At 43.6% G+C, this 17530-nt stretch overlaps 2 protein-coding genes across 2 annotated transcripts in view; both read right to left on the reverse strand.

Moving 5' to 3' along the window:
- The window catches only part of LOC137522889 (apolipoprotein C-II-like), a 596236-nt gene that overhangs the window by 246513 nt on the left and 332193 nt on the right, over positions 1 to 17530 (reverse strand). The window lies entirely within an intron of this gene.
- Positions 16398 to 17530, reverse strand: part of TOMM40 (translocase of outer mitochondrial membrane 40) — a 35435-nt gene continuing 34302 nt past the window's right edge. The window contains exons 9-10 of the mRNA XM_068243022.1: positions 17160 to 17262; positions 16398 to 16640 (exon numbers count right to left, since the gene is read on the reverse strand). Coding sequence (XP_068099123.1) covers positions 16501 to 16640; positions 17160 to 17262 — 243 coding nt within the window. The 3' untranslated portion in view covers positions 16398 to 16500. The remainder of the gene's footprint in view (positions 16641 to 17159; positions 17263 to 17530) is intronic.

A 17530-nucleotide genomic window follows, 5' to 3' on the forward strand; every position in this document is an offset into this window, starting at 1 on the left:
GCTGGAGATTGGCAACGTGGTGTGTGACAACGGCAGCAATCTCATTTCCGCTTTGAATTTGGGAAAGCTGACACATGTACCCAGCATGGCACATGTGCTGAATCTAGTCATTCAAAGATTTGTGTCAAAGTACCCAGACTTAGAGGACGTCCTGAAGCAGGCCAGGAAGTTGTGTGGGCATTTCAGGCGGACTTACATGGCCATGGCACGCTTTGCCGATATTCAGCGGAGAAACAAGTTGCCGGTGAGATGCCTGATTTGCGATAGCCCGACTCGATGGAATTCGACCCTCCTTATGTTCTCTCGCCTGCTAGAACAGGAGAAAGCCGTCACCCAGTACCTCTACAACTACAGTAGAAGAACACACTCTGGGAAGATGGGGATGTTCTGGCCCAACAACTGGACACTCATGCGAAATGCATGCAGGCTCATGCGGCTGTTTGAGGTGACCAACCTGGTGAGCCGCAGTGAAGGCACCATCAGCAACTTGATCCCGTACGCTTTCTTCCTGAAGCGTGCCGTGCACAGAGTGGTGGAGCGTGAACAGGAACAGTTCCAGGAGGAAGCGTTGTGGGATCAATTTTCATCAAAACCAGATATTTCCTGCGGCAGCACAGAGAGGGGGGGGGAGGAGGAGGAAGAGTCGTGTGGGGAAGAGGAGTCAGACTCGGATGATGAGGAAGGTGTTTCTTTGGAGGAGGAGGTGGCGGCGGCAGAAGAACAACCGCAGCAGGCGTCGCAGGGGGCTTGTGCTGCTCAACTTTCCCATGGTATTGTTCGTGGCTGGGGGGAGGAGGACGAATTACCTGACGTCACTGAGGAAGAGCAAGTGATGGATAGTACGTCTGGATCTAACTTTGTGCAGATGGCATCGTTCATGCTGTCCAGCCTGTTAACCCTCTGGGCGATACAATTATATCGCCCAGGAGGAGGCGCAGCACTATTTTTTTTAAATTTTTTGTTTTTTAAATCATGTAGCGAGCCCAGGGCAGCGGCATCCCCCCACCCACTCCGATCGCCTTCGGCGATCAGAGTAAGCAGGAAATCCCATTCAGAACGGGATTTCCTGCTGGGCTTCCCCGGTCGCCATGGCGACGGGGCGGGATGACGTCACCGACGTCTTGGACGTCAGAGGGAGTCCCGATCCACCCCTCAGCGCTGCCTGGCCTGATTGGCCAGGCTGCGCAAGGGGTCGGGGAGGGGGGGGCTGCGCGGCACGGCGAGCGGCGGCGGATCGGCGGCGATCGGAAGTTACACGCAGCTAGCAAAATGCTAGCTGCGTGTAACAAAAAAAAATTATGCAAATCGGCCCACCAGGGCCTGAGAAATCCTCCTGCGCGATATACCCCGAGCTCAGCTCGGGATTATCGCTCAGGAGGTTAAGGGACCCTCGTATAAAAAAACTCAAGGGGAATGAGCTGTACTGGGTGGCCACGCTACTAGACCCTCGGTATAGGCACAAAGTGGCGGAGATGTTTCCAAATCACCAGAAGGCAGAAAGGATGCAGCACTTGCAGAACAAGCTGGCAACTATGCTTTACAATGCATATAAATCACTTGCACGCGCTAAAATGCTTCAGCTGTTTATTAAAAAATAAAATATAAAACATAAAAATTTGGTCAGTTCCCACACATACCTCTTCCACACATCCACACCGTAGAGAGGCCCCTCCACTCACTCCCACTAACCTACCCTACAACTTGAACTAAAATCAATTAGATGTATTTTCCTTAAAGCTGGGGACTACGTCTAGCTGTTTGTCCGTTTTAGTCTCCTTAGGATGATACGTATAAGTGTCTTTTTCCAATACACCACTACAAAACGTTGCTGTGATCTTTGATAGTCTCCACAGTTTGCTTTTCTTATCTATCAAAAAAAAAAACTTTTTCAAGACAGCAATATGGTATAAAAACTCACGGTTTCCTTATAATTAAGTATATCGTTTCTTTGAAGAGTCCTAGTTACTTCTCATTCCATTTGTTCCCGGCTTCAAAACCGCTCTTTGCCTGCGGGTTCTCCCCGTCTGCCCGCCGCTTACCAGTCTGACGTCCTTACACAGCATACGTCACTTCCACATGGGGATCACTGAAGCCCGCACGCTGTTGTCTCGTCTTCCGGCTTCTGGCATGCACTGCTATTGGGTGACGTCACCACACTAGGCAATTGGAACTTTGCTGGCGGCTGCTGCGCGCTGGCAGTACACTGCTTCCAAAGCCCTTTGCAGATTCTTATGGGCACTGTTTCAACTTGAATTTAACACCTCAACGCGTTTCTGCCGATGAAACCGTCGGCCTTCTTCAGGAGGATTCAAGGTTATAGAGCGATTCAATCCTGCCATTTTTATAACTGGTGTAACTCCAAAGTTCATCCGCCCCCATTCTCCAGGGCGTGGTTTCAATCATGTGATCCCAGACTCCATTTTCTTGTAGTCCCCACTCCATCTACATTACTGTAATCCTTTCCATATACATTATTCATTCAAAATCCCTCTATATTTACCCCATATCCCTCATATTCCATTCCAAAATATCCTTACAATTATAAATTACAACAGAAGGTTCAAACAAACTAAAAAAATGCAAACAATTCCATCTCGCTGTTTAGTCCATTTGGGATCAATGTCCCCAACTGATAAATCCATTTTGATTCATTTCTAGACATCTTCTGGATATAGTCCCCTCCCCTTCGTGCCCGGCTTATGATTTCAAACCCAAAAAATATTGTCCCCCTTAAACTCCCCCCATGTTTTTCTTTGTAATGTTTTGACAATGGGTGTGCATCATTATTTTTTTTTTCAATTTTATTAAAATGCTCTGCAATCCTACTCTGTAGTGCTCTTTTTGTCCTTCCAACGTACATTTTGTGGCAGGGGCACTGGATGCAGTAAATCACCCCGCATGTAGTGCAGGTTATTTGATCTCTAATCCTGTGCTTCACGGAATCCAGTCCCTCCACCTCTATTATTCTGCCAGGATTGCTGGTCCTCCTACAATTTAGACAAAAACCACATCTCTGGAAACCCACCCTCCCTCTACCCTTCCCAGCTCCATCACAGTCTCCCTTATATTCATTGGCAGCCGTTGCTATTGAGAGCCCAATGTTTGGGGCCCTTTTGAACACAACCTTTGGTATTTCTGGCAACAGCTCTCCCAAAATTTTATCCTGTTTCAATATGTCCCAGTGTCTACTGATAATATTCTTCACTCTTTTTGATTGTACACTGTATTGTAATGTGAGACTGAAATCATTTCCATCCCAATCCTGTTTAGTTGTAGGGGCCAACAATTCATCACGATTTCTCTGCCTGACCATTTCTCTGGATTGCTCCACTTTTTCTTTTGGATATCCCTTTTCCAGGAGGTCGTTCTCCAGTCTAATTGCCTCTAAATCGTAATCGTTTATATTCGTACAGTTACGACGTAGCCTGGTGAACTGCCCCCTGGGAATTTCATTGAGCCATCTGGATAGATGGCAACTCGTGTATAAAATATAGCTGTTCACATCAACAGCCTTTTGAAAAGTTCTCGTGTTCAGGGATTCCATATCCACATATATTTCTAAATCAAGGAAATGTCTCTGATGTAAATCTAATTTTCCATTCATTGGTATTAATCATTTTAACATATCTGTCCAACGACTCTTTATCTCCCCGCCATATCCCTCAACCTTTTTTCCTCAAATGGAATATAGTGATGCAATGGTGGCCTTTGAGAATTTAGTAGACAAAGATATCAGAAATATGAAAATTGATAAATATGGGAATGACAATTTGACCAATGGAGAGAGGAAAGCAATGAAAGAGCTACGAAAGGACCCGGAAATTATAAGACCAGCCGATAAAGGCGGGGGGATTGTGGTGCAGGACACAGAAATGTATCAAAAGGAGGCAATGAGATTGCTGGGAGACCCAGAGACCTATTACATCTTGGGTTGTGACCCAACAATCAAGTTTGCCAACCAGCTGAAATCCCTACTAGATGAGGGACTCACATCTGGAGTCCTGAATCAGAAAGAATATGAATTCTTATTGGTTAAACATCCCAGAAGGCCACTGTTTTATCATTTGCCAAAAGTGCACAAAGATTTGATAGCCCCACCGGGGAGACCCATAGTGTCGGGGGTGGGATCCCTGACTGCAAATCTGTCAAGGTATGTGGACACATTTTTACAAAAGTATGTGAAAGAAACTAAAGCTTACATTAAGGACACAAAGGAAGTGTTAAACACCTTGAGAGGCTTGCAGTGGGAAAAGGAATGGATACTATGTACCTTAGATGTGTCTTCTCTATACACTATTATTGAACATCAAAGGGGACTGGAAGCGGTGAAGTTTTTTTTGGATCAGGATGACACAATGAGTGATACCCAGAAAGATTTTATTTTGAGATCAATAAGATTTATCCTTGAACACAACTATTTTGAATATGATGGTTGCTGGTACCTGCAGGTTGGTGGAACGGCGATGGGGACCAGGTTCGCACCCTCGTATGCAAATCTCTTTATGTCCCATTGGGAGGAAGGATTTGTGTATGGAAATGAGATGTACGGTGCGGACCTGGTCCTATGGCGCCGTTTCATCGACGATGTGTTGATGATATGGCGGGGAGATAAAGAGTCGTTGGACAGATATGTTAAAATGATTAACCACTTTACCCCCACGCGTACGGATTTCTCCGCCCCTAAAAAACCAGGGACGGAGAAATCCGTACCTTCCGCGCTACCGCCGCTGTCCGCACTCCCGCCGCTCGTGCGCGCGCACCCGCCGCTCGTGCACGCTGCCGCCCGCTCGCCCGGAGATCAATGAACGGGAAAATCCATTCCCGTTCATTGATCTAAGCCCCCGCAATGATCTGCTGCTTCTTTCAGAAACAGCGAGATCATTGTGAGTCTCCCAGCCTCCTACTGCTTCCTGTAAGCGTCCTTCCGAGCGCTTACAGGTCGCATGTAAACAAACACTCTGTGGCCATCTTGTGGCCAAATAGTAAACTACACCCTAAAAGCATTTTACATATACAAACATTACATTTACACAATAAATTAACTCATTACCTCCCACACTCCCCAATTATTATTTTTTTTTTGTAATTAAAAAAAAAAAATACAATAAAAAAAAAAACATAGATAGTTACCTTAGGGACTGAACTTTTTAAATATTTATGTCAAGAGGGTATAACACTGTTACTTTATAAACTGCGGGCTTGTAATTAGGGATGGATGCAAAACTGAAAAAAATGCACCTTTATTTCCAAATAAAATATTGGCGCCAAACATTGTGATAGGGACATAATTTAAATGGTTTTATAACCGGGACAAATGGGTTAATACATTTCATGGGTTTTAATTACAGTAGCATGCTTTATTTAAAAACTATAATGGCCGAAAACTGAAAAATAATAATTTTTTCCCACATTTTTTCCTATTTCCCCATTAAAACACATTTAGAGTAAAATAATTCTTGGCATAATGTCCCACCTAAAGAAAGCCTAATTGGTGGCGAAAAAAACAAGATATAGTTCATTTCATTGGGATAAGTAATAATAAAGTTATAGATGAATGAATGGAAGGAGCGCTGAAAGGTGAAAATTGCTCTGGTGGTCAGGGGGTAAAACCCCTCAGTGGTGAAGTGGTTAATACCAATGAATGGAAAATTAGATTTACATCAGAGACCAGCAAAGAAAAGATACATTTCCTTGATTTAGAAATATATGTGGATATGGAATCCCTGAACACGAGAACTTTTCAAAAGGCTGTTGATGTGAACAGCTATATTTTATACACGAGTTGCCATCTACCCAGATGGTTCAATGAAATTCCCAGGGGGCAGTTCACCAGGCTACGTCGTAACTGTACGAATGTAAACGATTACGATTTAGAGGCAATTAGACTGGAGAACGACCTCCTGGAAAAGGGATATCCAAAAGAAAAAGTGGAGCAATCCAGAGAAATGGTCAGGCAGAGAAATCGTGATGAATTGTTGGCCCCTACAACTAAACAGGATTGGGATGGAAATGATTTCAGTCTCACATTACAATACAGTGTACAATCAAAAAGAGTGAAGAATATTATCAGTAGACACTGGGACATATTGAAACAGGATAAAATTTTGGGAGAGCTGTTGCCAGAAATACCAAAGGTTGTGTTCAAAAGGGCCCCAAACATTGGGCTCTCAATAGCAACGGCTGCCAATGAATATAAGGGAGACTGTGATGGAGCTGGGAAGGGGAGAGGGAGGGTGGGTTTCCAGAGATGTGGTTTTTGTCTAAATTGTAGGAGGACCAGCAATCCTGGCAGAATAATAGAGGTGGAGGGACTGGATTCCGTGAAGCACAGGATTAGAGATCAAATAACCTGCACTACATGCGGGGTGATTTACTGCATCCAGTGCCCCTGCCACAAAATGTACGTTGGAAGGACAAAAAGAGCACTACAGAGTAGGATTGCAGAGCATTTTAATAAAATTGAAAAGAAAAATGATGCACACCCATTGTCAAAACATTACAAAGAAAAACATGGGGGGAGTTTAAAGAGTAACTGTTAGCCCCCAAATTGAATTTTAAAACACTATTGCAATGTTTTATTTATTATATAAGTAAGCCAAAACGCCAATGCACAAGTTAAAAATCAATCTAATTTTGTTACTATCTAACCTTTTCCCCCAGCTCCGGACGCAAGCCGCATATCAGATACTATAGCATGCAGAGCATGCCTATCTCTGGCCGACCCCCCTCTCCCCCCCAGGACCAGGTGCCAATATATTCTCCCCACCGCAGCTGACCGCTCTGACACGGAGACAGAGCGGCAGCACTTCCAGCACCGTCACCGCAGAGCAGCCGCCGCCGAATCACATGTGAGAGATGCACGGCGCTGGCTGCTCTGCGGTGCTGCTCTGGAAGTGCTGCCGCTCTGTCTCCGTGTCAGAGCGGTCAGCTGCGGTGGGGAGAATATATTGGCACCTGGTCCTGGGGGGGAGAGGGGGGTCGGCCAGACATAGGCATGCTCTGCATGCTATAGTATCTGAAATGCGGCTTGCGTCCGGAGCTGGGGGAAAAGGTTAGATAGTAACAAAATTAGATTGATTTTTAACTTGTGCATTGGCGTTTTGGCTTACTTATATAATAAATAAAACATTGCAATAGTGTTTTAAAATTCAATTTGGGGGCTAACAGTTACTCTTTAAGGGGGACAATATTTTTTGGGTTGGAAATCATAAGCCGGGCACGAAGGGAAGGGGACTATATCCAGAAGATGTCTAGAAATGAATCAAAATGGATTTATCAGTTGGGGACATTGATCCCAAATGGACTAAACAGCGAGATGGAATTGTTTGCATTTTTTTAGTTTGTTTGAACCTTCTGTTGTAATTTATAATTGTAAGGATATTTTGGAATGGAATATGAGGGATATGGGGTAAATATAGAGGGATTTTGAATGAATAATGTATATGGAAAGGATTACAGTAATGTAGATGGAGTGGGGACTACAAGAAAATGGAGTCTGGGATCACATGATTGAAACCACGCCCTGGAGAATGGGGGCGGATGAACTTTGGAGTTACACCAGTTATAAAAATGGCAGGATTGAATCGCTCTATAACCTTGAATCCTCCTGAAGAAGGCCGACGGTTTCATCGGCAGAAACGCGTTGAGGTGTTAAATTCAAGTTGAAACAGTGCCCATAAGAATCTGCAAAGGGCTTTGGAAGCAGCGTACTGCCAGCGCGCAGCAGCCGCCAGCAAAGTTCCAATAGCCTAGTGTGGTGACGTCACCCAATAGCAGTGCATGCCAGAAGCCGGAAGACGAGACAACAGCGAGCGGGCTTCAGTGATCCCCATGCGGAAGTGACGTATGCTGTGTAAGGACGTCAGACTGGTAAGCGGCGGGCAGACGGGGAGAACCCGCAGGCAAAGAGCGGTTTTGAAGCCGGGAACAAATAGAATGAGAAGTAACTAGGACTCTTCAAAGAAACGATATACTTAATTATAAGGAAACCGTGAGTTTTTATACCATATTGCTGTCTTGAAAAAGTTTTTTTTTGATAGATAAGAAAAGCGAACTGTGGAGACTATCAAAGATCACAGCAACGTTTTGTAGTGGTGTATTGGAAAAAGACACTTATACGTATCATCCTAAGGAGACTAAAACGAACAAACAGCTAGACGTAGTCCCCAGCTTTAAGGAAAATACATCTAATTGATTTTAGTTCAAGTTGTAGGGTAGGTTAGTGGGAGTGAGTGGAGGGGCCTCTCTACAGTGTGGATGTGTGGAAGAGGTATGTGTGGGAACTGACCAAATTTTTATGTTTTATATTTTATTTTTTTATAAACAGCTGAAGCATTTTAGCGCGTGCAAGTGATTTATAGACTTTGTTGCATAATTTTGAGGGTTAGGGAATCCCTCCACAAGACACGCAGCTTGTAGACAAGGCATTTTCCCAGCGCCGGAGAGTATTTTTTACATTATATGCTTTACAATGCGTTTAAGGGTAATGTCACAGCACAACGCAATAAAGGTACCACTGCCAGTAATTCTTCTCCCATGTCCACGCAGGCAAGGACAGGACGCTCCAGCGATCTCATGGTGATGTCAGACATGCGGACATTCTTTAGTCCAACACCTTGCCTTAGCCCTTCCGGATCTACCCTCCAACACCGGGACAGGCAGGTAGCCAACTGCCCGGCCATTAGGTGTGGATGTAGACACTGTGAGCAGTGATGAACTCAGACTACTGGGTGCGCAGGCTTGACCAGTGGCCAGAGCTGTCCCAATTTGCCATCCAACTTCTGTCTTACCCTGCCTCAAGCGTCCTGTCAGAAGGGACCTTCAGCGCAGCTGGAGGCATTGTCACTGAGAAGAGAAGTTTCCTAAGTCACAAAAGTGTTCAGTACCTCACCTTTATCAAAATTAATGAGGCATGGATCCCAGAGGACTTCTGCCCGCCCGAAGTCTAAAGGCTCATACACACATCAGACCATAGTCTTTGGAAAAATGAAAGATCACAGACCAATTTTACCCCCTTCCATGTAGTATGAGAGCCATACCTACACAGTCTATTCTATGGAGCTGAACTCCCCATCAGACAGAAATCTTTGCAAGATGCTGCACACAAAGATGCTGTAGACATTCAAAAGATCAGTATCTGCAAAAGATCTGTTCCTGCAAAAGATACGTTTCTGCAAAATGCATTCATAGTCTATGAGATCTGCAGATCATCATACACACCTTGTTTAACAGACATTCATCTGCAGATCAGATCCACCAGGATGGATTTTCAGATCTGCAGATGAATGTCAGTTAACCACTTCAGCCTACAGTGCAGAAAATCTCATGCATCCGAGCAACGTTCGCCTCCCATTCATTCGCCAATAACTTTATCGCTACTAATCACAATTAATTGATCTATATCTTGTTTTTTCCGCCACTAATTAGGCTTTCTTTAGGTAGTACATTTTGCTAAGAATTATTTTTTTCTAAATCCATTTTCACAGGAAGATTAAGAAAGAAATGGAAAAAATCATTATTTTTCAGTTTTTGGCCATTGTAGCTTAAAATTAATACATGCTACTATAATTAAAACCCATGTATTTTATTTGCGTATTTGTCCCACTTATTACGCCTTTTAAATGATGTCCCTATCACAATTTATGGCGCAGATATTTTATTTAGAAATAAAGGTGCATTTTTTCAATTTGCGTTCATCACTATTTACAAGCTTATAATTTTTTTAAAAAATGAATAAGATGCTCTCTTAACATGTTTATTTAAAAAGTTTAGACCCTTAAGTAACTATTTATGTAGTTTTTTTTTTTTTTTTTTTTTAATTGTGATTTTTTTTATTTATTTTTTATTTAAAAAATGTATGTGGGTGATTTTAGCTTGGGAGGTAAACAGCAATTTTTAGATGTAATATAATGTTATTCTTTATTTAAAACATTTATGTGGGTGCAGTTTACTATTTGGCCACAAGATGGCCACAGTCAAAAAAGTTCCTGGAGCATACGATCATGCTGCCAGGAACTATTAGGAGGCTGCAAACAATTTTTCCGAGCAGAAATACCGCGCTCTCTGCTTAGAAAGCGTCGGTATTTCTCCGGGGGGCTTAGATTGGTGAATGGGAATTATATTCCTATTCACTGTTCGAGGGGCTTGCGGCAGGCAGCGGGAGCGCACCACGCTGCAGGAGCAGCACAGTCTATCTGGACGGATATATCCGTCCAGATAGGGTGAAGTGGTTAAACAAGGTGTGTATGATGATCTGCAGATCTCATAGACTATGAATGCAATTTGCAGAAACGGATCTTTGGCAGGAACAGATCTTTTGCAGATACTGATCTTTTGTGTCTGTACAGCATCTGTATGTGCAGCATCTTGCAAAGATTTTGTTCTGATGGGGAGTTCAGCTCCATAGAAAAGACTGTGAAGGTATGGCTCTCATACTACATGAAGGGTGGTAAGATTGGTCTGTGATCTTTCATTTTCCAAAGACTATAGTCTGATGTGTGTATGAGCCTTAAGTCAGTCCCCACACACAGCATCTCTGCCTGCACGCTGTGTGACTGACTGCCTGCCCCAAGACTAAGTCGCTCCCCACACAGCACCTCTGCCTGCAGGCCGCTTGACTGCCTTCTCCGTCCCCACCAACAGGGTCCAGGAATCCAGGTGGATTCCTGAATTTTTGAGGCCACTGCTAGCAGCGGCCGCTATAATAATTTTTCTGGTGCGTGTACATGCCTGCCTAATTTTTCTAGCTGCACTGCAGCTGCAACAACAAAAAAGGCATGTACATGTACCAATTCCCCTTCGTGATCATTACCTTGCCGCGGTGAAGGGGCTTGCGTATCACAATGAAGCAATGACCAACAGCTATGAGTGTCTCGGGGGGGGGGAGCACAGCCAAGATAGTAAGGTCGTTGCTTCATTGTGGACAGACCAAATTTGATCAGCTGGACAGTCCGTGTTCTATCATTGAGCTACCACAGCACCACGACCATATGGGCTTGAAAACCGCCACGGTCTACACTCTCGCCAAGGTGCGCACCAGTCCAGCACGGCCGTCACTACACAAACAGCTGTTTGCGGTGCGTTACACAGTCCTAAAGTAGTTATGGGTAGGCATTGGTATGGGAGCATAGTGTGATAATTTGATATTTTACTAATGCTAATTGTATTTCCGATATTTCACTATTGTCATTTGCACTGTAACAGTAGAATGCCAGTCAATACACCAATATTCAACAAATCTACTTTTCTGGGTGTCCACATTGCCCTTTTTCATGTATGCATTTTCACACAGCACCAAAGTGCTAAGCGCAACTTTGTTACATAAAGGTGAAGCTCTCAGAATCACTGGAGTTGCTTTAGCACATCTGTCTTCATGTGAGTTTTACATTTCTTCCTTGAAGCACACCTGAAGTGAGAGGAATAAGGAGGTTGACACATACTTCTGCCCTCTACAGGTGACTGGTGGTCACTACAGATGTATTTAAAATATTTTTAATTTGGTTCTCTACTTCTACTCAACTTACTATCTAAACTCACCCAATGAATACGCTAAAGCCCCGTTCCCACTCTGGCACTTTCAGTCAGAGTTTTGATGATCGCTGGTGATCAGCAACGCGCTGCAGCACAAATAATCCTACGGTATTGCTCAGGCTGCAGCGCAATTTCAATCAGGGTGAGCAATCCGATGCAGCAGCTAGATAAAAAAAACACCAATGCAAAATTGTTTTGCGTTTCAGAGTGAGAATAGAGCCTAAAGCAACCCTTTATGGGTTAGGAAAAAAAAAAAAAAAAAAAAAAAATGGCCCCCTTGGGTCTCATTGGCCTCAATTCATAAAAGCGTGTGCAGTAGTTCAGAGACTGGCGGGAAATTACCGCTAGCGGTAAATGAGGGTTTTGCAGTGAATTCATTAAAAATAATTCCAAGTGCGAGGTGATTGCGATAGCAGTCAGTAAGTATGCGGCGTGGTGCGAAAAGCTGTCGGTATAAATTGCTGAGTGCGGTAGTTTGCCGCTGACTTCCTAATGACAAGGTGCATGCTGGGCAGAAGTAGGCAGACTTAGACACGTGACATATACACACACACACACACACACATAAATAAAATATTCTTATAAATTATCTAACTGTACGATTTCTAAAAGTCTGGGTGATATTACAATATTACAACCACCCTTCCTCCTCTGTATCCTTAAAAATTCCATAACATTACATTGAAAGGGCTCAATTTGTCACCTAAAATGCTACTGTGTAGAGCAAACTCGCCAGGTCTTTGTTGGCGATAACATGTTGTTATTTATTGCTTCCTTACTCCCCCCCCCCCCTTTTTTTTTTACATGAATACACTTCATTCGGTTTACCGACACAATCAATGTTTTCCTTACTGCTCTATTACCACATGTGGTAAAACATGCGTTAAATTTTATGAATCCACTATCAACAACATACCATGCGGTAATTTACCGCTTGGGCGATAATGCATGCGGTAATGCTTTATGAATTAAGGCCAACGTGGTATTTAAACAATGAAAATTGGATTAGACTAATGGTACGTACACACTTGCGACTATGGTCGTTTGAAACAGCAGCTTAACAATCAGTCTGCCGACAATCGGGTAAAGAACTTTACCAAACGAGCATTACGTAGAAAGATGAACGAACGTTATCGGCAAGATGAGAAAATCCAACAGGACGGATCATATTGAACGACAATCATTACAAAACTATAGTGTGTACAGTTATCTGCCGAGCACGATCGTTACAAGGGCCAGTGCACCTGCGTTGGATTCTGCCCAGCTTCCGTACTTCCAGTGTAGTGTGGCCTGTAAAGATTGTTACATTACAAATTTCAAATAAACTTTGTATCCACGTTAACTATCATATTTGTATCTATTGTAACCCCATGTTTGTTTTTTAAATTTTATATAAATATGTACGCAGCATTTCCTTCTGATCGTTCTTTTCTGCGAGAACGATCGTTAAAATGTGTATGATGATTGCTGCATCCCATCGTTGCATTCCAATCGTCCCAATATTGTTCGTCTGGTAACTATCATTCCTTGTAAACGATCGTTATCGTAAGTGTGTACGTACCATAAGTGACAACAAATAATGACAAATTCTTTAAAGAGCCATCACATTTTGTTCCCCGGTCACTAGTAGGGACAGCATATGAGGTGCAAACAATTTTGAGCTGATGCAAAATTATGCAAATATACGCAGTTTGAAAATTAATCAATTTAATGAAGCCAAGGAGGGATTCAATTGGTCTATTTTCAATCTGCATACAATAACATCAAAGAAAATGCATGCGTGTGTCCGGTAATTCATCTTACCTGGGTATGTATTTGACACAATTACTCAATGAGCTTTGTGGTCTTTGGCATCAATAATTTGCATTGAAATAAAAAAAAACTGATTGGCCGTGGATCCACCCCCTTTTCTGAATTTGAACCCCAGTCACCCAATGACCAACTGTACCAGGTTTGAGGCTTGTGCTATAAACAGTGCAAGAATGGCAGCAATTAAATATTCCCCTTGAAAATCAATAGGTGATTTTTAATTGGCGTTTGCAGGCTCCACCCACTTTTCTGATAATTAATTGCAGTTACCCAGTGACCAACCAGGGCTGTGGAGTCAGTACAAAAATCATCAGACTCCAACTCTTAATTTTATGAAACCACCGACTCAGACTCCAGGCACCCAAAATTGCTCCGACTCCTCGACTCTGACTCCAAAGCCCTGTGACCAACTGTGCAAAGTTTGAGAACACTACCATTAACAGTGCAAGAATGGCTGCAGTTTACATTTTCCCAGTGAAATTTGTATTTGTCTCCGCCCACTGATGCCATGATGTTTCCCGGGTATGCATTTGGCCGGTGTTGGCCATCCCCACTTTTTCTAACCCTAACACTCATTTACTCAATGACCAAGTTTGTGAGCTTTTTGGACTTTGGCATCAATAATTTGCATTGAAATGAAATCTGATTGGCTGTTTTTCTGAATTTGAACCCCCATCACCCAATGACCAACTGTATCAGGTTTGAGGCTTGTGCCATTAACAGTGCAAGAATGGCAGCAATTATATATTTACCTTGAAAATCAATAGGTGAATTTTGATTGGCTTTTGTAGGCCCTACCCCCTTTTCTGAATAATCCCAGTCACCCAGTGACCAACTCTGCAAAGTTTGAGAACCCTACCATTAACAGTGTAAGAATGGCTGCCGTTTACATTCTCACAGTGAAATTTGTATTTGTCTACGCCCACTTTTTGGTTATGGGAATAGAGATTTCATTCAAATCCGTTCAGCCATTTTTGCGTGATTGAGTAACAAACATCCAAACATGCGCATTTATAATATTAGTAAGATATATATATATTTTTTATCTCAGATTTCCTTTAAAGGAAATGTCAGCCAAATAATGCTGCCAAATAATGTCAGCCAAAAAATGTTTCCCGGGTATGCATTTGGCCGGTGTTGGCCATCCCCACTTTTTCTAACCCTAACACTCATTTACTCAATGACCAAGTTTGTGAGCTTTTTGGACTTTGGCATCAATAATTTGCATTGAAATGAAATCTGATTGGCTGTTTTTCTGAATTTGAACCCCCATCACCCAATGACCAACTGTATCAGGTTTGAGGCTTGTGCCATTAACAGTGCAAGAATGGCAGCAATTATATATTTACCTTGAAAATCAATAGGTGAATTTTGATTGGCTTTTGTAGGCCCTACCACCTTTTCTGAATAATCCCAGTCACCCAGTGACCAACTCTGCAAAGTTTGAGAACCCTACCATTAACAGTGTAAGAATGGCTGCCGTTTACATTCTCACAGTGAAATTTGTATTTGTCTACGCCCACTTTTTGGTTATGGGAATAGAGATTTCATTCAAATCCGTTCAGCCATTTTTGCGTGATTGAGTAACAAACATCCAAACATGCGCATTTATAATATTAGTAAGATATATATATATTTTTTATCTCAGATTTCCTTTAAAGGAAATGTCAGCCAAATAATGCTGAGTCCCCCCGATCTACTTACGCGGAGCCACCTCCAGCCCTTTGCAGCAAATGTCTTACGTCACAGCTCCGCTCTCAGCCGATGGCCCTGGGTCCCCGGTGCAGAGGCCAACCTCAAGGTCGTCCTCTACTGCGCCTGTGCCGCTGCCAATCAAGTCCATGTTGTCTGCAATGTACTGGTACAGAGCAGTTGAGGACTACTTTGAAGTCGGCCTCTGTGCCAGTGGCTGAGTGGAGCTGCAGTGTGGGACATGTCGACTGCAAGGGGTTGGAGGAAGCCCCAGGTAAGTGGATCATGGGGTTGCATTAATTGGCTGACATTTTTTTTTAAGAATCTCATATTTTGCCTGATATTTGCCTCAGATACACTTTAAGGGAGCATAAAACGTTTGTAATTATCGTTGAGAAGGAAGGTGCTGTAACAAGGATGACCATTCTGCCTGTGAAGCAATATTTTATCATCTACCACCCACACAGGTACCAGAGATTCAAAACAGAGCAAACAAAACACACCAAGACAAACACAATCCCATTGCAGAAGTCACTTTATTGGTGGCTGTACATGCCCGCTCATGACTTCGCTCTGGGCTCCACGTCTGTTTTGTGTAAAAGATCAATGTAGTTCTCTCTTTATAACTTATAAACATGATTTACATCCACGCTCCTAGCGAGGGAGGCTGGGAAGCAGCAGGACACGCCCTCCATTCCCTCCAACAGCAGCACAAGGCCTATATGAGGATACAGGGTTCAGAGGCAGGTCCCAGAACAGGCCCTCTTCCTAGACGCGGCACCCTCCCTACCACAGAAGCCATAAGCTAGAACAGAACAAGATGGAGGACCAGACAGACAAAATAGAGTATCGAACAGATGCCGCATCACACTCAAAGAAAGACAGGTTACATTCATACCATGGAGTTGCTGAGATTGTAGAAATGGCTTTGAAGGTACAAATAAAAAAAAATAAAAATGAAGAGATAGCTCTTTAACTCAAAGAACAGAATAGACACAGAAAAACACACCACTCAGATCACAGGGTAAATGGACAAACGATCCAAGTGGTCTGAGAACTGTTCTGGTTGCACACACCAACCAATCAGATCTTCTCTGATTTTTTTTTTACTACTGCACCACTGACATGGAAGACAGCATTTGACTGGTTGCTATAAGCAACAAGCACAGCTCTCCAGACTATACCAATCGTGCAGCCACTCAGAGGAGGGAAAAAAAGAAAAAAAAAAAGTAAGAGCATGACTAGCTTCTCCTAAGTCATGGGTACTGGTGTTAAAACAGTTCCTTCACTGCCTCCCTCACCCCAACGATAAAAAAAATAAAATAAAGTTTATAAAAATGAGCCTGGCAGGAGTTTGGGGTGGAAGGGAGAGCTAAGAAACGAGAGGAGGGAGGCAGTCAGATAGGTGGAGGGAGAGGCCACATGTCTGAGTGTGGAGGGGAGACCACAAGTTGTGCACAGATGCAGATGTTAACCGATGGTCAAGCCGAAACCGCACTGGAATTTGTTCTTCTTGTGATTCAAGAAGGCTCCCATGGCTAGCGTGAGAGGAAGTGGCGGAAGTTTCTTTTCTAATGTTGCTCCTACAATCCAATTACTGTCCAATGAGCCTGTTGGAAGGAAAGCAAAGAGAGCAGAGTTAGACGGGTTAAAGTGCTAACTGAGGCCCCTTTTACACTGTTGCGTTATCCTTTTTTTTGCAGCAGGGTAATGCTATTGCCAATGACAGTCTATGGGGAATCTCATACCTGGCGCGGTGTGATATGGCGGAAGAGCCCGATTTAATGTGTGTCCGAGGCTGTGGGACAGAGAGGCATGTTCCCTGCTCCATGCCTCTGTGTACTCTCTGCCCCTCCTGCTACCCCAGATTCTACCGTCAACTAGCTTGTTAGTTGATTAACATAGAAAGGGGTGTGCCTTGCAGGAGAGGCACTCCTGCAAAACTCCCCCTATGACATTAGAAACGCCCCTTCCCTGCCTCTCCATGCCCCTATACCACCTCTCTGTGCTCTGCGAGGAAAAGCACCGAACCAGAGCTGCAGCGTCATGACCCTGGGGTCGCAGGAAATAAAAGCAATAGAATAGAACATAAATTGCCCTCTAGTCTATGATAGTGTAATTGTTCAAACCTTTAAACAGCAGATTGGCTTTGGGGAGGTCCAGCTGGTAACCGAAGGAGACACTTGTGTCCTGCATCCGTGTGCTGGCTTCAAACTCCACCCCTACTTGAAGCTGGATAAAACAAGATGGATATAAAGGAGAAGTAAGTAACACAGAACCCTGCAAGTGCAATAGCCTGTACACACTCTTAATTAATGTTACCCAATGGGGATCAGGACCCGATCCCTCGGGCACCATTGCTGGGCCGAGGCTGTAAGTTCTGTTGCTAGGGCCGATAGAGCTGTGCCAATATATCGCGCAGGGGGGCGGGGCGAGCAGCGCTAACAAAGGCATTGCCCATCACTTGAGCAAGTTGCTTGCCGGATAGCGGTCACGGGCC

Source organism: Hyperolius riggenbachi, chromosome 6 (genome assembly GCF_040937935.1).
Source record: "Hyperolius riggenbachi isolate aHypRig1 chromosome 6, aHypRig1.pri, whole genome shotgun sequence".
NCBI classification, from domain to species: domain Eukaryota; kingdom Metazoa; phylum Chordata; class Amphibia; order Anura; family Hyperoliidae; genus Hyperolius; species Hyperolius riggenbachi.